At 57.0% G+C, this 23281-nt stretch overlaps 2 protein-coding genes across 2 annotated transcripts; one reads left to right on the forward strand and one right to left on the reverse strand.

Annotated features, from left to right (window-relative positions):
- Positions 1-6046: 6046 nt before the first annotated feature.
- Positions 6047-11868, forward strand: LOC136115899 (uncharacterized). Its single transcript, XM_071799280.1, has 4 exons — positions 6047-6052; positions 6125-6394; positions 10825-10889; positions 11023-11868. Exons 1-4 carry the CDS (start codon positions 6047-6049, stop codon positions 11330-11332), a joined length of 651 nt encoding a protein of 216 aa, XP_071655381.1. The 3' UTR covers positions 11333-11868.
- LOC136112278 (uncharacterized) lies at positions 11868-22527 on the reverse strand. The gene is made up of 12 exons (XM_065856830.2): positions 21404-22527; positions 20919-21048; positions 19595-20500; positions 19376-19518; positions 17775-18098; positions 17728-17731; positions 17533-17668; positions 15711-15786; positions 15466-15554; positions 15143-15274; positions 14641-14762; positions 11868-14487 (listed from the first exon to the last, which is right to left on the reverse strand). The coding sequence occupies exons 3-12, from the start codon at positions 19753-19755 to the stop codon at positions 12387-12389; spliced, it is 3288 nt and encodes a 1095-aa protein (XP_065712902.2). The 5' UTR covers positions 19756-20500; positions 20919-21048; positions 21404-22527; the 3' UTR covers positions 11868-12386.
- Between the last annotated feature and the right edge of the window lie 754 nt (positions 22528-23281).

The raw sequence follows: 23281 nt of genomic DNA on the forward strand, positions 1-23281 counted from the left end.
CCCAGGACTCACTGTGGCACCATAGGGACCCCCTTTGTCACTGGGGCCCATTGTGACATCCCAGGACTCCACTTTGTCCCGAGGGCCCATTGTAGACACCATGGGGACCACATTTGTCCCTGGGGCCCATTGTGACATCCCAGGACCCCCCATTGTTCCCAGGGTCCATTGTGACATTTTGGGGACCCCGTTTGTCTCCAGGGCCCGTTGTGACACCATGGGGACCCCCCCTATGTTCCCAGTGCCCATTGTGACATTCTGGGGACCCCCTTTGTCCCCAGGGCCCATTGTGACACCATGGGGACCCCACTTGTTCCCAGGACCCATTGTGGCATTCTGGGGACTCCCTTTGTCCCCATGGCCCATGGTGACACCATGGGGACCCCATTTGTCACTGGGGCCCATTGTGACATCCCAGGACCCCCCATTGTCCCCAGGGCCCATTGTGACATTCAGGGGACACCCCTTTGTCCCGAGGGCCCATTGTGACACCGTCAGGTTACTCATGTCCCCAGGGCCCGTTGTGACCTCCTGGGGAGACCCCATTGTCCCCAAGGCCCATTGTGGCACCATGGGGACCCCCTTTGTCACTGGTGCCCATTGTGGCATCCCAGGAACCCCCTTGTCCTCAGAGCCCATCGTGACATCCCAAAACCCCCCATTGTCTCCAGGGCCCATTGTGACATCCTGGGGACCCCCCTTTGTCCCCAGGGCCCATTGCGACACCATGCGGACGCCACTTGTTCCCAGGACCCATTGTGGCATTCTAGGGACTCCGTTTGTCCCCATGGCCCATGGTGAAACCGTCAGGATACCCCAGGTCCCCAGGGCCCATTGTGACCTCCTGGGGAGACCCCATTGTTCCCAAGGCCCATTGTGGCACCATGGGGACCTCCTTTGTCCCCAGGGCCCATTGTGACATCCCAGGACCCCACTTAGTCCCCAGGGCCCATTGTGGCACCATGTGGACCCCCTTTGTCTCCAGGGCCCCTTGTGACATCACAGGACGCCTCTTTGTCCCCAGGGCCCATTGTGACACTGTGGGGACCTCCCTTGTCCCCAGGGCCCATTGTGACATTCAGGGGACACCCCTTGTCCGCAGGGCCCATCGTGGCACCATGGGGACCCCCTTTGTCACTGGGGCCCACTGTGGCATCCCAGGACCCCACTTTGTCCCCAGGACCCATTGTGACACCATGTGGACACCCTTGTCCGCAGGGCCCATCGTGGCACTGTGGGGACCCTCCTTGTCCCCAGGGACCATTGTGACATCCTGGGGACCCCCTTTGTCCCCAGGGTCCATTGTGGCACCATGGGGACCCTCTTTGTCACTGGGGCCCATTGTGACATTCCAGGACCCCCCGTGGTCCCCAGGGCCCATTGTGACATCCTGGGGACCCTCTTTGTCCCAAGACCCCATTGTGACATCCTGTGGACCCCCCCATTGTCCCAAGGGCCCATTGTGACACCATAGGGATCCCCTTTGTCCCCAGGGCCCATTGCGACATCCCAGGACCCCCCGTTGTCCCCAGGGCCCATTGTGACATTTTGGGGACCCCCCCTTGTCGCCAGGGCCCATTGCGACATCTTGGGGACCCCGTTTTTTCCCAGGACCCACTGTGGCACCATGGGGACCTCCTTTGTCCCCAGGGCCCATTGTGATATCCGAGGGACCCCCTTGTCCCCAGGGCCCATAGTGTCACCTTGGGGACCACTCTTGTCACTTGGGCCCATTGTGACACCATGGGGACCCACTATGTGCCCAGGGCCCATTGTGACATTCTAGGACTCCCCATTTTCCCCAGAGCCCATTGTGACATCCTGGGGATCCCCCTTTGTCCCCTGGGTCCATTGTAATGTCCCAGGACCCCCTTGTCCCCAGTGTTCATTGTGAAATCCTGGGGATTCCCTTTGTCCCGAGGGCCCATTGTGGCACCATGGGACCGCCTTTGTCACTGGGGACCATTGTGACATTCCAGGATTCCACTTTGTCCCCAGGGCCCGTTCTGACACCGTGGGGACCCCCATTGTCCCCAGGGCCCATTGTGACATCCTGGGGATCACCCTTTGTCCCAAGGGCCCATTGTGACGGGGTGGGGACCTTTTTTGTCTCCAGGGCCCATTGTGACATCTTGGGTACCCCCTTGTCCCCAGTGTCCATTGTGACATCCTGGGGACCCCCAATTGTCCCAGGGCCCATTGTGACATTCCAGGACCCCCCTTGTCTCCAGGGCTCATTGTGACATCACAGGACGCCCCTTTGTCCCCAGGGCCCGTTGTGACACAGTGGGGACCCCCCTGTCCCCAGGGCCCATTGTGCCATCCTGGGGACTCTCTTTGTCCCCAGGGCCCATTGTGATATCCTGGCGACCCCCGCTTTGTCCCCAGGGCCCATTGTGAACATCCTGGGGACCCCCTTTGTCCCCAGGGCCCATTGTGACATCCCTGGACCCCCCATTGTCCCCAGGGCGCATTGTGACATTCAGGGGACCCCCCTTTGGCCCCCGGGGCCCATTGTGATATCGTGGGGACCGTCTTTGTCCCCAGGGCCCATTGTGACACCATCAAGACCCCTCTTTGTCCCCAGGGCCTATTGTGACATACTGGGGACCCCCCCTTGTCTCCAGGGCCCATTGTGACGTCCGAGGACCCCCCCTTGTCCCCAGGGTCCATTGTGACACCGTGGGGACCCCGCTTGTCCTCAGGGCCCATTGTGACATTCAGGGGACCTCTCTTTGTCCCCAGGGCCTATTGTGACATCCTGGGGAACCCCCTTGTCTCCAGTCCCATTGTGATGTCCCAGGACCCCCCATTTTCCTTAGGGCCCATTGTGAAATCCGGGGGAACCCCCCCTTTCTCCTCAGGGCCCATTGTGACGTCCTGGGGACCCCCCTTTGTCCCCAGGGCCCATTGTGACGTTCAGGGGAACCACCTCTGTCCCCAGGGCCTATTGTGACATCCTGGGACACCCCCTTTGTCCCCAGGGCTCATTGTGACGTCCCAGGACCCCCCATTGTTCCCAGGGCCCATTATGAAATCCTGGGGACCCCCCCTTTGTCCCCAGGGCCCATCGTGGCACCATGGGGATCCCACCTTTGTCCCCAGGGCCCATTGTGACAGGGTGGGACCCCCCTTGTTCCCAGGGCCCATTGTGACATCCTGAGGATCCCCCATTGTCCCCAGGGCCCATTGTGACATTCTTAGGATGCCCTTTGTCCCCAGGGCCCATTGTGATATCCCAGGACCCCCCCTTGTCCCCAGGGCCCATTGTGACATCCTGGGGACCCCCTTTGTCTGCAGAGCCCATTGTGACATCCTGGGGAGCCCCCTTTGTCCCCAGGGCCCATTGTTATGTCCAAGGACCCCCCGTTGTCCCCAGGGCCCATTGTGACATCCTGAGGATGCCCTTTGTCCCCAGAGCCTATTGTGACATCCTGGGGACCCCTCTTTGTCCCCAGGGCCCATTGTGACAGGGTGGGACCCCCCTTGTCCCCAGAGCCCATTGTGACATCCTGGGGACCCCTTTGTCACCAGAGCCCATTGTGATATCCTAGGGACCCCCGCTTTGTCCCCAGGGCCCATTGTGACATTCAGGGGACCCCCCTTTATCCCCAGGGCCCATTGTGACATCCTTGGGACCTCATTTGTCCGCAAGGCCCATTGTTGTACCATGGGGACCCCCTTTGTCCCCACGGCCCATTGTGACAGCGATGACAGCGGTGTCAGTGATCAGGACACGGAACCACGGGCGCAGCTCCATGCGGTGCTTTATTCCAGCGCTGGGAAACCCGGGGTTCGCACCCAGAGCTTCCAACAGCTGATTCAGACTCCACCTTATTTATACAAGTTGGTCACATACATATTCCTTATGACCCCTGACAACCATGAGCACATCCCACACCTATTCTAACACAAACTGTCTGTCTAAGAGATGTTAAGCAACAGTCGCATGTTTATCAGTTATTTCTAAGGTACCAACTTGAAAAGAATATATCATAAATGTATGTCAACCTTAAGAATAAGGCTTGGTTGCAGCTACCTGCTTTAGAAGAATATATCATAAATGTATGTCAACCATAAGAATAAAGCTTGGTTACAGCTACCTGCTTTAGAAGAATATATCATAAATGTATGTCAACCTTAAGAATAAAGCTTGGTTACAGCTACCTGCTTTAGAAGAATATATCATAAATGTATGTCAACCTTAAGAATAAGGCTTGGTTACAGCTACCTTTAAAAGAATATATCGTAAATCTACGTCAACTTTAAGAATAAGGTTTGGTTACTGTCTTAAAGTTAATCCAACCGTAACAGATCAGTGATACCCAGGGATCCAACCGTAACAGATCAGTGACACCCAGGGATCCAACCGTAACAGATCAGTGATACCCAGGGATCCAACCGTAACAGATCAGTGATACCCAGGGATCCAACTGTAACAGGTCAGTGATACCCAGGGATCCAACCGTAACAGATCAGTGATACCCAGGGATCCAACCGTAACAGGTCAGTGATACCCAGGGATCCAACCGTAACAGATCAGTGATACCCAGGGATCCAACCGTAACAGGTCAGTGATACCCAGGGATCCAACCGTAACAGATCAGTGATACCCAGGGATCCAACCGTAACAGGTCAGTGATACCCAGGGATCCAACCGTAACAGATCAGTGATACCCAGGGATCCAACCGTAACAGATCAGTGATACCCAGGGATCCAGCTGTAACAGGTCAGTGATACCCAGGGATCCAACCGTAACAGGTCAGTGATACCCAGGGATCCAGCTGTAACAGATCAGTGATACCCAGGGATCCAACCGTAACAGATCAGTGATACCCAGGGATCCAACCGTAACAGGTCAGTGATACCCAGGGATCCAACCGTAACAGATCAGTGATACCCAGGGATCCAACCGTAACAGGTCAGTGATACCCAGGGATCCAACCGTAACAGATCAGTGATACCCAGGGATCCAACCGTAACAGGTCAGTGATACCCAGGGATCCAACCGTAACAGATCAGTGATACCCAGGGATCCAACCGTAACAGGTCAGTGATACCCAGGGATCCAACCGTAACAGATCAGTGATACCCAGGGATCCAACCGTAACAGGTCAGTGATACCCAGGGATCCAACCGTAACAGATCAGTGATACCCAGGGATCCAACCGTAACAGATCAGTGATACCCAGGGATCCAACCGTAACAGGTCAGTGATACCCAGGGATCCAGCTGTAACAGGTCAGTGATACCCAGGGATCCAACCGTAACAGGTCAGTGATACCCAGGGATCCAGCTGTAACAGGTCAGTGATACCCAGGGATCCAACTGTAACAGATCAGTGGTACCCAGGGCAGAGCCAGCCAAGGCCCATCCCATACCTGTTCCAGAAGGGAACACCTTGTAAAACCGATCCCGTCACTAACACCTGCGGCTGAACTTCATCAAATGCCGAGATCAGAAGTTTCACGGCACCAGCTGCAACCTTGAGGAGACGAGATCGCCAAGATTTCCAGCAAAAAGGGGGCGCCAGGCCGGGTTCAACCGCCTTGGCCGCTTGGGTCCCACCAGTTCCTCACAATGAGCCAAAGGGGCAAAGCCCACTGTGAGGAGGCTGAGGAGCCTTCATCCAAAGACCCCAAGGACCCCTCCTCAAATGCACCCAGTGCCACTGCGCAGGAGAACAGGGGGCTCAGGGCTGTGGAAACGGTTCTGAGATCACCTCATGGACATGCACAGTTCTGGGGTCATTATGAACACTTACTGTAATTAACACACTTCCTGTTGTTAAAGGTGTGCGTGTTGGGCCGAGCGAATCTCCCGCGCACCCAGCGCTGTTTCGCTTGTGCTCTCATGAACCCGCGTTTAAACAACACAATTAAAGAATTGGATTAAACAGCAGCGAGAGCCCGCAACGGACGACGGCGCCACCGCGGGGCTGCGCGGGGGCTGCACTGCGCAGGCGCGGAGCCGTGTCGGGAAGGGGAGGGACTTCCCGCTGGAAGCGGCACAGCCAATGGGCATCAGGAGGCCGCCTCCAGGCCAATGGCGGCTCGGGACGGGTGCTGAGGGACGGTGACGAGCCGGCTGTGTGGCCAATGGGGGTGCCGGGGGCGTGGCCAGGCAGCCCGCCCCGGGAGCAGCGGCCCGGCCGTGGCGGTTCGTCCCCTCCTGCCGCCGGAGCGCCGCTGCCACGGGCGGGTCCTGCGGCTGCAGCGGCTGCGGGGGCGGGCGGGGGGCCCGGGGCTGCGGCCCCGCTGGCCGGGGCCGGGCGGTCGCCGTGTTGCCCCCGGGCGGCAGTGGGGGGGGCCCGCTGGTCGCCCCCGCAGTTCCGCGGTTGAAAATCCTCCTCACACCGCGCTGGGACCGCGATCGCCGCCAGTTCCGTCCTGGGTGAGCGGCGGGGACGGATTTGGTTGGTGCGGGGGTTGTGGGGGGCGCGGGGCGGGTCTGGGGGTGCAGGGGAGCTGTGGGGGTTGGGGTGCAGCCGGCAGGAGGGACCAGGTTTGGGGGGCCCTGGGTCCCTTTGCGGGGGAGGGGAGGCCCTGCTGACCCTGCCTCCCCCAGCAAATCCCCCTGCGGGGCTCCCCCCGCCCCCCCGATCGGTCCCCGCCCCCCGCGACTCCCTCAAGTCCCCCTGAACCTCAATGCCCCTTTTTGACCCCAAAACAGCCCCAAATGTGCCCCCCAATGTCCCTTTAACACACCCTCCCCCCAGCCCCCCCGCACCAAGGCCTCCAGTGTATAAATTAAATGTGTAACATTAAACGCGACATTTGAACGTTAACTAAAAAACAACGAATGTTGAAGTTTCGTTGAGGTTTTTGTTGAATTTTGGTTTCACGGAAGGGAGCGTTGTTGGAAATTTACTGGGATTAATGTTTTGCTTTAAAAACTTTTTGTATCTCAAAAGTGACCTGAACAGTTTGATAAAGAACATTTCAAATTAAATTAATTTCCCATTAAATTTCTTGGGATTAAACGTCCGTCAGAGGCAGTGGTGCTTAAACCCCACTTCGTTGGTCCCTCTCCGCATTAAAAATCCATCATTAAACAGTTAAATATTTCCCGTAATTAAACCCCTGTGATCTACATTCTGTAGTTTAAAAATGCGGTGACTGAGCGGTTGAACAGCCGATATCGCTCTGAGCGCGTGGCTCAATCTCTTGATTTCGGGCTCAGCTCAGTTCATCCCCACCAACCCCGTCGCCGTTCATGGGAACGTACCCGGGTGGATGGAGGGGGCGGGCGGTGGGTGTGGGCTCCCTGGGCTTCAGCAAAGCCTCTGACACCGTCTGCACAGCATCCGCACAGCTGAGCTGGGGAGGGGTGCTCTGGGCAGTGGGGAGTGGGGGGTGCAAACTGGCTGAGAGGGAGAAGCCAGAGAGTGGTGGTCAATGGGCAGAGTCCGGTTGAGGCCTGGATCCAGTGCAGGGCCTCAGGGGCCAATATTATTCAATATATTCGTTAACGATTCGGATGAGGGAATTGAGTGACTGTCAGCGAGTTTGCTGGGGACACCAAGCTGGGAGGAGTGGGTGACCCTGGAAGCTGTGCTGCCATCAGAGACCTGGACAGGCTGAGAGCTGGGGGGGGATAACCTGGTGAGATTTAACAAGGGGAAGTGCAGAGTGCTGCACCTGGGCAGGAACAACCCCAGGGTCAGTATAGGCTGGGAATGAGCTGTTAGAGAGCAGGGTAGGGAAAGGGAGCTGGGGTCCTGGGGACAGCAGGGTGAGCATGAGCCAGCACTGGGCCCTTGGGGCCAGGAAGCCAATGGGACCTGGGGTGGGTTAGAAGGGGGTGGTCAGTAGGTCAGAGAGGTTCTCCTGCCCCTCTGCTCTGCCCTGGGGAGACCACACCTGGAATATTGTGTCCAGTTGTGGCCCCTCAGTTCCAGAAGGACAGGGAACTGCTGGAGAGGGTCCAGCGCAGCCACCAAGATGCTGAAGGGAGTGGAGCATCTCCCGTGTGGGGAAAGGCTGAGGGAGCTGGGCTCTTTAGTTTGGAGAAGAGGAGACTGAGGGGTGACCTCATTAATATTTATAAATATATAAAGGGTGAGTGCCAGGAGGATGGAGCCGGGCTCTTCTCGGTGGCAAACAATGATAGGACGAGGGGCAATGGGATCAAGCTGGAACACAAGAGGTTCCACTTAAATTTGAGAAAGAACTTCTTCCCAGTGAGGGTGGCAGAGCCCGGCCCAGGCTGCCCAGGGGGCTGTGGGGTCTCCTTCCCTGCAGACGTTCAAACCCCCTGGACATGTTCCTGTGCGACCTCTCCTGGGCGTTCCTGCTCCATGGGGGGATTGCACTGGATGAGCTTTCGAGGTCCCTTCCAGTCCCAAACACACCGTGATACTGTGATACTGTGATTTCTGTGCTAAATCCTTTCCTTTCCCCCCGTGCCAGTGGGGGGGACCCAGAGGACCCACCCAGGCCCCCCCAGGTTTGTGGGAGCAGCACTGGGGAGGGGGTGCTTTTTCCCCCAGCTACGAATATAGAGACAATTTGTACAAAAGCTCTAAAGTGGGGGGACGGCAACTCAGGGACCCCCAAACCACCACAGGGGGATCCACATCACCCCATGCGCCCCATCACTTTTGGGGTGTCAGAGCCCCCCCCCATGCAGCTGCCCCTCGGGGGTCCTGGGTGGGTTGTGAGGTCCCTGGGGGCTGGAGGGGAGAAAGGGGGAAACCTGGGTTTGGGGGGGGGTCCCAGGGGTTCTTGCGAGTGGGTCTGGGGGGGTCTCAGTGGTTTCTGGGATCCCTGGGGGGTCCCTGAGATCAAAAAGAATTTGGAGGCTGGCAGGGAACTTTGTGAGGGGAAGATTGAAACATCCCTTTTCCCTCTGTTTCACAGCCCCAGCTTCTCTTCTCTGCCCTTCCTCCTCTGCCCTTCCTCCTCTGCCCTTCCTCCTCTCCCCTTCCTCCTCTCCCCTTCCTCCTCTCCCCTTCCTCCTCTCCCCTTCCTCCTCTCCCCTTCCTCCTCTCCCCTTCCTCCTCTCCCCTTCCCTCAGAACCCCATTCTGGTTTGGGATGAAGGGACCTCTGGAGATCATCCAGTCCAACCCCCCTGCTCCCGCGGGGTCCCAGAGCAGATCACACAGGATCCCAGGGGTCTGAATGTCTCACAGAAGGAGACTCCACACCCGCTCTGGGCAGCCTGGGCCGCGCTCTGGCACCTCCCAGCAAGCAAGTTTCTCCTTCCGTTCAGATGGAGCCTCCTGGGTTTCAGTCTGTGCCCGATGCCCCTCACCCCGGCGCTGGGCACCACTGAACAGAGTCTGCTCCATCCTGACACCCACCTGAGATATTGATCCCATTGATCACATCCCTCTCAGCTTCTCTTCTCCAGCTCAACAGCCCCAGCTCTCTCAGTCTCTCCTGATCAGAATGATGCTCCAGACCCCTCAGCATCTCTGTGTCCCTCCACTGGACTCCCTCCAGTAACTCCTTGTCCTTCTTCAACTGGGGAGCCCAGAACTGGACCCAGAACTGCAGATGCAGCTTCCCCAGGGTGGAGCAGAGGGGGAGGATTCACCTCTCTCACCTGCTGCTCACACTCTTCTTAATAAATATCCCCCAGGTACCCTCGGCCTCGTGACCACAAGGACACATTGGTGACTTGTGGCCAACCTGATGTCACCCAGAACTCCCAAGTCCTTCTCGCAGAGCTGCTTTCCAGCGGGTCCACCCCCAAACCGTGCTGGTACTGGACCCCTGCTGCCCCAGGAGGGGCCGGTATCGCCCCGGTATCGCGATGGGTGGCACCAACAGCCCTGGTATTGCGATGGGTGGCACCAACGGCCCCGGTATCGCGATGGGTGGCACCGACAGCCCCGGTATCGCGATGGGTGGCACCGACAGCCCCGGAATCGCGATGGGTGGCACCGACAGCCCCGGTATCGCAATGGGTGGCACCGACAGCCCGGTATCGCGATGGGTGGCACCGACAGCCCGGTATCGCGATGGGTGGCACCAACGGCCCCGGTATCGCGATGGGTGGCACCGACGGCCCCGGTATCGCAATAGCGAGCACTGATGGTCCTGGTATTGCGACAGGTGGCAACAACAGCGCTGGTATCGTCACAACAGCAGTGACGACGGCCCCGGTATCGCGATGGGTGGCACCGACGGCCCCGGTATCGCGATGGGTGGCACCGACGGCCCCGGTATCGCGATGGGTGGCACCGACGGCCCCGGTATCGCGATAGGTGGCACCGACAGCCCCGGTATCGCGATGGGTGGCACCGACGGCCCCGGTATCGCGATGGGTGGCACCGACGGCCCCGGTATCGCGATGGGTGGCACCGACGGCCCCGGTATCGCGATGGGTGGCACCGACGGCCCCGGTATCGCGATGGGTGGCACCGACGGCCCCGGTATCGTGATGGGTGGCACCGACGGCCCCGGTATCGTGATGGGTGGCACCGACAGCCCCGGTATCGCGATGGGTGGCACCAACAGCGCCCTAACGTGGTGCTCATCAATAAGAAGGGAGGGAAGGGGGTTGCAGGGCAGCCATCGCTCGGGGTCTGCGGGATCTCCCTGTGCTTGTGGGAGCCCACGAGTCTTTGCATCACGCCTTGCGTTTTATTCTCTCTTCCTCTTTCAATTACTTATCTCACTTGTGTTTTTTTATCTTAGCCCATGAGTTTTCTTACTTTTGCTCCTCATATTCTTCATTCCCATCCTACTGAGGGGTGCGTGGGGCTGCTCTGCCAGCCCCGGCTGCCCCACCGCAGCTCCCCAGGCCCTCACGTCTCCCATCCCAGCAACAGCAGTGGCCGCGGCACTGATTTCTTTCCTCTCCCTTTTGCAGCCTCCTTGCGCTCGTCCTCTCCACGCCGATCTCTCCTGGCTTCCTCCAGCTGCTGTGTCCTCTGGGTAAGTGCAGCTCGACCCCTCCCAAGATGCTCTCGAGTTGGCTGGGGTTTCTAAAACAGAGGGAAAAGGGATGTCTCACTTTTCCTCAGGCAGTTTCCTCCCAGACCCCTTTTACCCCCTGCGCTCTCCACAGACCCCAGTTACCGTTTCTGTTCGATGGGGAACATCTCACTGTGCTGTGCATGGCCAAGACGATGAGGACTCTGGACAGGAAATCCCTTCCAAGCGCAGCTTTCCTCTCACCGTTGGGCAGCGACAACAGCCCCGGTATCGCGACAGCAGCACCGACGGCCCCGGTATCGCGACAGCAGCACCGACGGCCCCAGTATCGCGACAGCAGCACCGACGGCCCCGGTATCGCGACAGCGGCACCGACAGCCCCGGTATCGCGACGGGCAGCAGTGATGGAGCTGGTATTGCGACGGCAGCACCGACGGCCCTGATATTGTGATGGGCAGTGACAGGGGCCCTGGTATCGTGATGGGCAGAACCAACAGCTCCAGTATCGTGATGGGCAGCACTGACGGTCCCGGTATTGCGACGGCAGCACCGACAGCACCGGTATCGCGATGGGTGGCACCAACAGCCCCGGTATCGCGAAGGGTGGCACCGACGGCCCCGGTATCGCAATAGCAAGCACTGATGGTCCTGGTATCACGACAGGTGGCAACAACAGCGCTGGTATCGTCACAACAGCAGTGACGACGGCCCCAGTATCGTGATGGGCAGCAATGATGGTCCTGGTAGCGCGATGGGTGGCACCGACGGCCCTGGTATCGCGATGGGTGGCACTGACGGCCCTGGTATCGCAATGGGTGGCACTGATGGCCCCGGTATCGTGATGGGCAGCGACAATGGCCCCGGTATCACGATGGGTGGCACCGACGGCCCCGGTATCGCGATGGGTGGCACCAACAGCCCCGGTATCGTGACAGCAATAAATCTCAAGACCTCCCAAAATAAATCCCCCTTCCATCCCTCCTGGTGTGACAAGACCCTTAATTAACTTTTCATTAATCAAACAACTCAACCCCCCCGTTGTCACAAATCGCTGCATTAACGAACTTCAACTCATTCCAGAACCCAGTTTATTAAGCAAAGCAGAAAGCGCGTTAAATAGAAAGAAAAACACCAAAACCCCTGTTTCTCGGCTCAGATCGGTGCGCTTTACGGCACCATTTTGCCACCATTTCCCTTTCCGGTTCTTCCCACCGCGAGCAGCCGCTGCCCGTTGATCTCACAGCGGCGTTTTTTCCCAATCTCGCAGGATTTCAGCCCAATTCCGGCCCCGTTCCGTGCGCCCCCTGGTGCCGGAGATGACGATCGGGCGCCAGCTCTTCCCATCAAACCCGATGCCGAGAAACCAAACCCCCCGCGGTCGCTTCTTCAAACACGCGCAGATTCACCCCTTTTCTCCCCAAAAACCCCCTCTGGATGCGCCGTCCGGTGGGAAAGCCGACGGTGGTTTCGGCGCGGGGGTTTCCTGAGGGCGCAAACCTACCCCGGGCGCTGCTCCGGCGCCGCGATCCCCATTTCGGCTGGTTCCTCCATTTTAAGGCGCTTCGGGGGCGGCTCGGTCCCGGCTTGCGGCTCCGGCATCGCCATTTCGGTTGGTTTCTCCTCTATTTTCATGCATTTTGGTGGTGGCTCGGTCTCAGCCGGCGGTTCCGGCGTCACAATCGCCATTTCGGTTGGTTTCTCAATTTCCAAGTGCTTCAGGGGCGGCTCGGTCCCGGCCCGTGGCTCTGGTGCCGCAATCACCGTTTCGGCTGGTTCCTCCTCAATTTTCAGGTATTTTGGTGGTGGCTCGGTCCCGTCCTGCAGCTCCGGTGCCGCAATCCCCATTTCGGCTGGTTCCTCCTCAATTTTCAGGCGCTTTGGGGGCGGCTCCATCCCAGCTTGCAGCTCCGACTCCGGCATCGCCATTTCACCTGGTTTCTTGATTTCAAAGCATTTTGGGGGCGGCTTGGTCCCCACCTGCAGCTCCAGTGCCACAATCACCATTTCAGCTGCTTTCTCCTCAATTTTAACGCATTTTGGGGGCGGCTCGGTCCCGGCCGGTGGCTCTGGTGCTGGCACCACAATCTCCATTTTAGCTGGTTTCTCCTCAATATTCAGGCACTTTGGTGGTGGCTCAGTCCCGGCCTGAGGCTCTGGCTCCGGCATCTCCATTTCAGCTGCTTTCTCCTCAATCTTCACACACGTTGGGGGCGGCTCGGTCCCGGCCTCCGGCTCTGGCTCCGCAATCGCCTTTTCAGCTGCTTTTTCCTCCATTTCCAGGCAATTTGGAGGCGGCTCGGTCCCGGCCTGCAGCTCCCGCACCGGCATCGCCATTTCGCCTGTTTTTTCCTCAATTTGAAAGCATTTTGGGGGCGGCTCGGTCCCCACCTGCGGCTCCGGTGCCACAATCACCATTTCCGCTGGTTTTCCCTCAATTTTCAGGCACTTTTCGGGCGGCTCGGTCCCGGCCTGTGGCTCTGGCACCGCAATCTCCATTTCGGCTGCTTTCTCCTCAATTTTCAAACACTTTGGCGGTGGCTCAGTCCCGGCCTGCAGCTCCAGTGCTGCAATCTCCATTTCAGCTGCTTTCTCCTCAATTCTTAAGCGCTTCAGGGGTGGCTCAGTCCCGGCCTCCGGCTCCGGCATCGCCATTTCCGCTGGTTTCTCTTCAATTTTAAAGCGCTTCAGGGTGGGCTCGGTCTCAGCCTGCGGCTCCGGCGCTGGCGCCGCAATCACCGTTTCAGCTGGTTTGTCCTCAATTTGCAGGTATTTTGGTGGTGGCTCAGTGTCAGCCTGCAGCTCCGGTCCCGCAATCACCATTTTGTCTCGTTTCTCCTCAATTTCCAAGCATCTTGGAGGCGGCTCAGTCCCGGCCTGCGGCTCCAGAACCGGCGCAGCAATCGCCATTTCAGCTGGTTTCTCCTCAATTTCCAGGCCCTTTGGGGGTGGCTCAGTGCCATCCTGCAGCTCTGGTCCCACAATCACCATTTTGGCTGGTTTGCCCTCAATTTTGAAGCACTTTAGGGGCAGCTTGGTCTCAGCCTGCGGCTCCAGCGCCACAGTCACCATTTCAGCTGGTTTCTCTTCAATTTTCACACATTTCAGGGGTGGCTCAGTCCCGGTCTGCGGCTCCAGCGCTGCAATCACCATTTCAGCTGGTTTCTCCTCGATATTCAGGCCCTTTGGGGGTGGCTCGGTGCCATCCTGCAGCTCCGGTCCCGCATTCACCATTTCGGCTGGTTTGTCCTCAATCTTCAAGCATTTTTGGGGCGGCTCGGTCCCCACCTGCGGTTCTGGCACCGCAATCTCCATTACGGCTGGTTTGTCCTCAATTTCCAAGGATCTTGGGGGCGGCTCGGTGCCATCCTGCAGCTCCGGTCCCGCAATCGCCATTTCAGCTGGTTTCTCCTCAATCTTCAAGCACTTTATGGGCAGCTCGGTCCCGGCCTGCGGCTCCAGAACCAGCGCAGCAATCACCATTTCGGCTGGTTTGTCCTCAATTTCCAAGCCCTTTGGGGTCAGCTCGGTCCCCGCCTGCAGCTCCCGCGCCCGGTGCCACCTCATGTGTGCGTTCTTGCCCCGCATCGTGGCAAACGCCCTGGAAACGGGGCGGAAAACCCAGGTTTTAGTGCTTTTTGGCTTCACCCTCTCTGGGTGCGTTTTGGCGCGGGTCCGGCGCCGTTTCTCGGCTCCGCGCCGGGTGGCTTTAACACCTTTTAACCTCTTTATCCCCAAATAAGCAACAACTCACCTGCCGCACTCCGTGCATGGAAAGGACTCCCCGGCGCCCTCATTTTGGGCCATTTGCTGCTTCATTTTGGCCCTTTCCTCGGGCGAGGGACGGGGCTTCTTCTTCGGGGGCTGGAAAGTGGCCTGGAAAGCAGAGATTCCCCTCATTCCCCCCTTTCACCAAAGGTCGAGAGCGCTGAGAATAAACCAGCTTGGAAACAAGACCCTATGGAACAGCCCATAGAGACAACTCAGCCAGGTGAGGCTAAAAGAGCCAAAACCGGCTCTTTTTGTGACACAAACCACCGCTTTTTGGCAGGGAACGCACAGCAATTCCCTTCGGCGGCGAAGCCAAAACCACAGAATATCCCCCAAACCATTCAAACCCCACCAGGATCGTTAATACCTGGAATCACTGCAATCAACCTGCAGCCAATCGAGCCCATTTCGGGCCCAAAAAGCCGCTTTTTTGGCCTCAAGGCGGTTTTCCTGCAGCGCAAATTCTGTGTAAACGCGTTTTCTACCTTCTCCTCGGCCTTTTCCTTGTTTCTCTTGGCTTTTTTGCCCGTCCCTTTTGCTCGGTAGGACTTGAGTTTGGTCGTTTTCTTCCAGATGTAGTAATATTCAACACACTGGGCCACAGTCTTAGTCTGGACCTAAGCGAGGGGATAGGGGCGGTTTAGGATGGAAACGCCGCGGTAAATCACATTTACGCCTCGTTTTGTCTCATTCCGGTGCCTTTTTTGCAGCGTTAAGCAGCAAAATGACATTTGGAGAATGGGAGTTCGATGCGTGACTCAAAAACGCGGCTTTTTGGGTTAAAACCCGATGATTTTGGGGGATTTACCTTCTTGTGGATGCGATAAAAGTCCTTCTTGTGGGTGGCAAAAGCACGGTGGAAAAGCTGCTGCTCCAATGGCGTCCACGTGTCCGAGCCTGCGGGGCAATGAGCGGGTTCGTTATGGGGAACGCAATTAGCAAACGGGGCGGGGGGGTCGTTATCGGCAGCCCAAGATGTTTAAATCGGCGTGGAAAGGGTATCGTGGTGTCTGTTTGTGTCCTGGGGGGGAATGGGCCCCGTTCCTCGTTTACCTGCGTAATGATAATTGGCCAGAGGGTCCGATTCGGACTTGGGGGGCCCCCCCGAAAGCAGCATCTCCAGCGCCTTCTGCAAGAGGAAGAGGCTCGGGGTTCGCCTTCCATTCGGAGCAGGACGCCCCAAGTTGTGATTTTGGGGGTTTTGGGGTGATATCGGGGGGTTTTGGGGAGATATCGGGGGGCTTGGGGAGATATCGGGGGGTTTTGGGGCGATATCAGGAGGTTTGGGGGTGATATCAGGGGGTTTTGGGGAGATATCGGGGGGTTTGGGGTGATATCGGGGGGTTTTGGGGAGATATCAGGAGGATTTGGGGTGATATCGGGGGGTTTTGGGGAGATATCAGGAGGTTTTGGAGTGATATCGGGGGGTTTGGCGGTGATATCGGGGGGTTTTGGGGTGATATCAAGGGGTTTTGGGGAGATATCAGGGGGTTTTGGGGTGATATCGAGGGGTTTTGGGGTGATATTGAGGGGTTTTGGGGAGATATCAGGGGGTGTGGGGTGATATCGAGGGGTTCTGGGGTGATATCAGGGGATTTGAGGAGATATCAGGGGGTTTTGGGGTGATATTGGGGGGTCTGGGGTGATATCGAGGTGTTTTGGGGAGATATCGGGGTGTTTTGGGGAGACATCGGGGGGTTTTGGGGTGATATCGGGGTTTGGGGGTGATATCGGGGGGTTTTGGGGTAACATTGAGGGGCTTTGGGGAGATATCAGGGGGTTTTGAAGAGATATCGAGGGGTTTTGGGGAGATATCAGGGGGTTTTGGGGTGATATCGAGGGGTTTTGGGGAGATATCGAGGGGTTTTGTGGTGATATCGGGATTTGGGGAGATATCAGGGGGTTTTGGGGTGATATCAAGGTGTTTTGGGGAGATATCAGGGTGTTTTGGGGAGATATCAGGGGGTTTTGGGGTGATATCAAGGTGTTTTGGGGAGATATCGGGGTGTTTTGGGGAGATATCAGGGGATTTTGGGGTGATATGAGGGGGTTTTGGGGTGATATCGGGGTTTTGGGGTGATACCGGGGGGTTTTGGGGTGATATCGGGGGCATGGGGGTGATATTGGGGCTTTTGGGGGTGATATCGGGTGGCTTGGGGGTGATATTGGGGGGTTCTGGGGTGATATCAGGGGGTTTGGGGAGATATCGGGAGATTTTGAGGTGATATCGGGGGGTTTTGGGGAGATACTGGGGGGGTTTGGAGTGATATCGGGGGGTTTTGGGGAGATATCATAGGGTTTTGGGGTGATATCGGGGGGTTCTGGGGTGATATCAAGGGGTTCTGGGGTGATATCAAGGGGATTTGGGCAGATGCCAAGTTGTTTTGGGGAGATATCGGGGTGTTTTGGGAAGATATCAGGGGGTTTTGGGGTGATATCGGGGGGTTTTGGGGTGATATCGGGGGGTTTTGGGGTGATATCGGGGGGCTTTGGGGAGATATCGGGGGTTTTGGGGAGATATCGGGGGGTTTTGGGGTGATATCAATGGGATTTGGGGAGATATCAGGGGGTTTTGGGGTGATATCGGGGGGTTTGGGGTGATATCGGGGACATGGGGGTGATACTGGGGCTTTTGGGGATGATATCGGTGGGTTTGGGGTGATATTAGGGGGTTCTGGGCTGGTATCAAGGGGTTTTGGGGAGATATCAGGAGGTTTTGGGGTGATATCAGGGGGGTTTGGGGAGATATCGGGGGTTTTGGGGAGATATCGGGGGTATGGGGGTGATATCGGGGGGCTTTGGGGGTGATATCGGGGGGTTTGGGGGTGATATCAGGGGGTTTGGGGTGATATCGGGTGGTTTTGGGGTCACTCACCATCAGGTCGCCGCGCGCCGCGTGCAGGCAGTGCAGGGCCAGCTCCAGGTTGGGGACGGCGCCGGGGACGGCGCTGGAGCTCCCAGGGACAGCACTGGAGCTCCCGAGGATGGCGCTGGAGCTCCCGGGGATGGCACTGGAGCTCCCAGGGACGGCACTGGAGCTCCCGGGGACGGCACTGGAGCTCCCGGGGACGGCACTGGAGCTCCCGGGGACGGCACTGGAGCTCCCGGGGACGGCACTGGAGCTCCCAGGGATGGCACTGGAGCTCCCGGGGATGGCACTGGAGCTCCCGGGGATGGCACTGGAGCTCCCGGGGACAGCACTGGAGCTCCCAGGAACAGCACTGGAGCTCCCGAAGATGGCGCTGGAGTTTCCAGGGATGGCACTGGAGCTCCCGAGGATGGCACTGGAGCTCCCGAGGATGGCACTGGAGCTCCCAGGGACGGCACTGGAGCTCCCGAGGATGGCGTTGGAGCTCCTGGGGATGGCGCTGGAGCTCCCGGGGACGGTGCTGGAGCTCCCGGGGATGGTGCTGGAGCTTGCCATGGACAGCAGGGTCAACACTGCAACCGACACGGGGTGGGGGAAACGGGGTGATGGGACATGGGGATGTTGGGGTTCGGGGGGGAAATGGGGTGATATGAGGTGGGGATGTTGGGGTTTGGGGGGGAAAGGGGGATGTGACATGGGGGTGTTGGGGTTTGGGGAAAGGGGGATGTGACATGGGGGTGTTGGGGTTTGGGGAAAGGGGGATGTGACATGGGGGTGTTGGGGTTTGGGGAAAGGGGGATGTGACATGGGGATGTTGGGGTTTGGGGAAAGGGGGATGTGACATGGGGGTGTTGGGGGAAAGGGGGATGTGACATGGGGGTGTTGGGGTTTGGGGAAAGGGGGATGTGACATGGGGGTGTTGGGGGAAAGGGGGATGTGACATGGGGGTGTTGGGGTTTGGGGGTGGAAATATGGGATCCAACAAGGAAAAGCTGGGGTTTGTCAAGGAAAAGCGTGATACGACAATGGGTACGATTCAAGGAAAAGTTGGAGTTGGTCAAGAAAAGATGCGATATGATAAAGGAAATGTTGGGGTTTGTCAAGAAAAGGTGCGATAGGACAAGGAAAAGTTGGGTTTTGTTGAGAAAAGACGCGATAGGACAAGGAAAAGTTGGGTTTATGTCAAGAAAAGACAATAGGACAAGGAAAAGTTGGCTTTTGTCACGAAAAGACACAATAGGTCAAGGAAAAGTTGGAGTTGGTCAAGATAAGAACCAATAGGACAAGGAAAAGTTGGGTGTATGTCAAGAAAAGACGCGATAGGACAACAGAAACGTTGGGTTCTGTCAAGAAAAGACGTGATAAGACAAGGAAAAGTTGGGTTTTGTTGAGAAAAGATGCGATAGGACAAGGAAAAGTTGGGTTTTGTTGAGAAAAGACGTGATAGGACAATGGAAACGTCAGGGTTGGTCAAGAAAAGGTGCGATACAACAATGGGTACGATACGAGAAGGAAAAGTTGGGTTTATGTCAAGAAAAGACGCGCTACAACAAGGAAAAGTTGGGTTTTATCAAGAAAAGTGTGATAGGACAAAGGAAACGTCGGGGTTGGTCAAGAAAAGGTGCGACATGATAATGGGTACGATACGAGAAGGAAAAGTTGGGTTTTGGGGACAAAAGGTGCGATACGGGACAGCGGAAAACGAGCCAACCAGGTGGAGCGGAGAGCAAGAAACACACGGAAAAACGTCACTATTTCTACCCAAAAGGCAGCGTTGGGAGCCCCAAGAGCAGCGACGACCCCCCCGGGGCCCAGGTGGGGTGGGCCAGGCACCCAATGCGTGCGATACCTGGGTCGGGCGCCTGCGGGTCGGTGTCCATGTCCCCCCAGGGCTTCCAGACCAGCTCCGCGCGCTCCTCGTCCTGCTGCGCCTGCGCTGGGTCGCGCAGGGCCGGCAGCTCCGCCTGGAAGCCGCTCCCCACGTTGATCTGCCTGGAGAGGGGACGGGAGGCGGTGACGGGGACCGCGGCGGCGCGGCGGGGGGGACGGGGGCGTTCTGAGCGCTCACGGCATCATCGTGCTCCGATCGGCACCGAAACCGCGCGGTTCGGCCGAAAACCACAGGGATTCGCTCCAAGACGCGGCAGAGTGGGAGAGACGCCCTGCGAGGGCTCGGAACAACAAAGCGTTGCCGGGGTTCCGCCGCGACATCAGCGCCGCCGGTGACATCAGCGCCTCGTGTTCCGTTCGGAATGGACGTCAATGGGTCCTGGCGGGCCAAACGAGGGGCAGGAAAAGCGCGACGCACCCGTTTTGCGCCCGTTTTTGGTGGTTTGGGGACTCACGGCCGGATGCTGATTTTGGGGGCGTCCTTCACCAGGCACAATCCCAAGTCGCCGTCCATTCTGCCTGCGGGATATTGAGAAATAAGGGGGGAAAAGCAAGGCTCAGGATCAAAATCATCGTGCCGAGACCGTTCCTCGGCATCACAACCACAAATTGTCCCAATTCCCATCGTTTTGGTGAAATCGGTCGCTGATGGATCATCCCAATGGGGTTTTGCAGTCGATCGCAGCACTCGGGTGGTTTTTACACCCGATATCACAGCGAAACGCTGGGGGGTTGTTTCCATCCCATATTCCACAAAAGCACCCATTTTGGGGGTTTTTGGGGAGCACAAGCTCTGCGTTTGTCACCACAAACCAGCGAGGGGACGCCGAACCCAAACCGGGTTCACCGGGCGGTTTTACACCGGGATCGCTCGGCCCGGGTTGAGATAAACCCCCCGTAAACCACAACCATAAAGCGGGGTGTTCCCCCCAAAGCGCTACGTGGGGACATCCGCATCGCACTGAATTAACCCCGCGGGGCGGCCGAAAGCGCTTCAATCCCGGTGTCGGGATCACGAGGGGTTTTGGCCTCCGTCGCCTTTTTGCTGCGAGATCTTCCCATCCGGAGACGCATTTTCGGTGATCTGGGCAACATCGAACGAGAAAAGGGTTAAAGGTGGAAAACGCACAAAATCACACGGGCGTTTATCTGCTTTTCCTCCTTTTTTGGCTCAAAAGCAAGCGGCGAACCCCAAAATGAGGGGTCTGGGGACCCTCCAGTCCTGCTGATGCTTCCTCCCTTTCACCCAACTCGAGGCGATCGCCGGGTTCCGTATTTCGGATCAATAACCCAGCGGGAGCCTGGAGCCTCCCAGAGCCCGTCCCTGGGGTAGTGGCCGCCGAGCGCGTCCCCATAGCGTTATTTGGGTGTAATTTGGGGGGTTTTGGGGCACGTAGCACCCTTGGTTCAGCCAGGGACACACACACGGGTGCTCCGGGAAGCGACTCCGGCGCCGCCGGTTGCCGAATCATCGCACAACCATCCAAGTACTCCTCACCCACCTCGTTCCTTGTCACTGGAACCAACACCGGGATCACCAGGGGGGTTTTCAGACAGCGTCGGGGGTTCGGAGGCGCCGTTTCCATCTCCCAACGATGGTTTCGCGGTGTTTGCATCGCCCGCGTCGCGCACCTGAGCACAAACGGAACCGGGAGCGTCGGTGGCGCTGGAGGATATCAAAGCGCTTTGCAAACTGCTCTTCCCAATTATTTCTCCGTTATATAACGAGGATAATAAAACCCGCTACGCTAAACACGACCCAAACCGGGCGGGAGCGCGCAACGTGAATCTTTACACCGCAGCGATTCCCTATTTCTCGTTTTCTCACCCCGTCGTCTCCACTCAATCGGCAGCGACGTTCACAAATCATCCAGTTACGCACAATTTGGTAACGACCCCCGCAAAGGGCTTCGACGGCACCGCCGTCCCCCCCGCCGCCTTCGCTCAGATCCCCGCTCAATGAGCAGCACCCATGGGTGCCCGTTACCTGCCCCCTCTCGGCGTCCACCGACCACCCGTGGTTCCGGCACATGGAGACGCCGCCATCCTCAACCGGAGTAGCCGCCAAGCGGCTAAAGTGACAAAAATCAGGATAAATAGGTAAAAAAATCAACATGATAAAGCCGCGGCGCTTTTAGAACAGATGGCGTAGTCGGCACTGAAGCTCCAGGCAGGTGGAGCTTGCCCGGTGGAATCAATCGGCGTTCGGTCTCAAAGGTTTCAACCCAAAAGGGTTAAATAGCAAGGATTAATAAATACTGACCCTCATTAATAATTACTGATTGTCATTAATAAATAGTGACCGTCACTAATAAATACTGATCGTTATTAATAAATACTGACCATCATTAATAAATACTGATCATCATTAATAAATACTCACAATCATTAATCGATACTGATTGTCATTAATAAATACTGACTGTTATTAATAAATACTGATCATCATTAATAAATACTCGCCATCATTAATCAATACTGATCATCATTAATAGTGACGGTCATTAATAAATACTGATCGTCATTAATAAATACTAACCATTATTAATAAATGCCGATCACCATTAACAAATACTGATCATCATTAATAAATAATAATCATCCTTAATAAATACCATCATTAATCAATACTGATTGTCATTAAGAAATACTGACCGCCATTAATAAATACTGGCCGTTATTAATAAATACTGGTGGTTATTAATAAATACTAATTGTCATTAATAAATACTAACCATCATTAATAAATACTGGTTGTTATTAATAAATACTGATCACTATTAATAAATTATGACCATCATTAGTAAATACTGATCATTAGTAACCAGGCTCAGGTTGGGCTCCAGGTTGGGCTCAAGGCTCAGATTGGGCTCCAGGTTGGGCTCCAGGCTCAGGTTGGGCTCCAGGTCAGGCTCAAGGCTCAGGATGGGCTCCAGGTTCAGGTTGGGCTCCAGGTTGGGCTCCAGGCTCAGGTCGGGCTCCAGGCTCAGGTTGGGCTCCAGGTCGGGCTCCAGGCTCAGACTGGGCTCCAGGTCGGGCTCCAGCGCTTCCCCGCAGAGCAGCCCGGGGCTCTGGGCAAAGCCACGCAGCTCGTCGCCCAAGGGAAACAGGTCCATGGTCACCGGGCTCCAAACACCCCGGAGCAAAAACCAGAGCGGCCCCAGGACACCCGGGCTCCCAAAGAGCCTGGAAAAGGGACACAAAGAGTTAAATTGGGGGGAGTGAAGTGGCTGCTGATGCTGAGAAACCCCCGGGGGTTCGGGGCTGGGGGGAAAGGGGGGATCTGTATGAAAACTGCTCTGGGGAAAAGGGGGGAAGGGGTTGGGCTGCACGGGAATGGGAGGAGGGACGGGAAAACGGGAGAGGGAAACGGGGAAGAGGGAAAAGGGGGGAAAGGGGGAAAAAGGGGGGAAAGAGGGAAAAGGGGGAAAAAGGGAAAAGGGGGGAAAAGGGGGGAAAGAGGGAAAAGGGGGAAAAAGGGAAAAGAGGGGAAAAGGGGGGAAAGAGGGAAAAGGGGGGAAAGAGGGAAAAGGGGGGAAAGAGGGAAAAGGGGGGAAAGAGGGAAAAGGGGGAAAAAGCAAGGAAAGAGGGAAAAGGGGGAAAAAGGGGGGAAAGAGGGAAAAAGGGGGGAAAGAGGGAAAAAGAGGGAAAAAGCGAGGAAAGAGGGAAAAGAGGGAAAAAGGGGGGAAAGAGGGAAAAATAGGGAAAAAGCGAGGAAAGAGGGAAAGGGGGGGAAAAGGGAAGAAACAGGGATAAAGGGGGAAAAGAGGGATAAGATGGAAAGAGGGGGGAAGAGGGAAAGGGGGGAAAGAAGGGAAAAGAGGGAAGAGGGAAAAGGGGAGAAAAGGGGGGAAAGAGGAAAAAG

Source organism: Patagioenas fasciata, chromosome 26, assembly GCF_037038585.1.
Source record: "Patagioenas fasciata isolate bPatFas1 chromosome 26, bPatFas1.hap1, whole genome shotgun sequence".
Lineage (NCBI taxonomy): Eukaryota > Metazoa > Chordata > Aves > Columbiformes > Columbidae > Patagioenas > Patagioenas fasciata.

What these genes read in the sequence shown, in the direction of transcription:
- LOC136112278 (XM_065856830.2), bottom strand. Translation starts at nt 19,755, where the DNA reads ATGTCACCGGCGGCGCTGATGTCGCGGCGGAACCCCGGCAACGCTTTG. An exon ending in TTTATCGCATCCACAAGAAG is followed by an intron (nt 15,275 to 15,465) that starts GTAAATCCCCCA and finishes CCCCTCGCTTAG; the next exon opens with GTCCAGACTAAGACTGTGGC. An exon ending in AGGAAAAGGCCGAGGAGAAG is followed by an intron (nt 14,763 to 15,142) that starts GTAGAAAACGCG and finishes TCTGCTTTCCAG; the next exon opens with GCCACTTTCCAGCCCCCGAA.
- LOC136115899 (XM_071799280.1), top strand. An exon ending in CGCCGCCAGTTCCGTCCTGG is followed by an intron (nt 6,395 to 10,824) that starts GTGAGCGGCGGG and finishes TCCCTTTTGCAG; the next exon opens with CCTCCTTGCGCTCGTCCTCT. An exon ending in CCAGCTGCTGTGTCCTCTGG is followed by an intron (nt 10,890 to 11,022) that starts GTAAGTGCAGCT and finishes CGCTCTCCACAG; the next exon opens with ACCCCAGTTACCGTTTCTGT.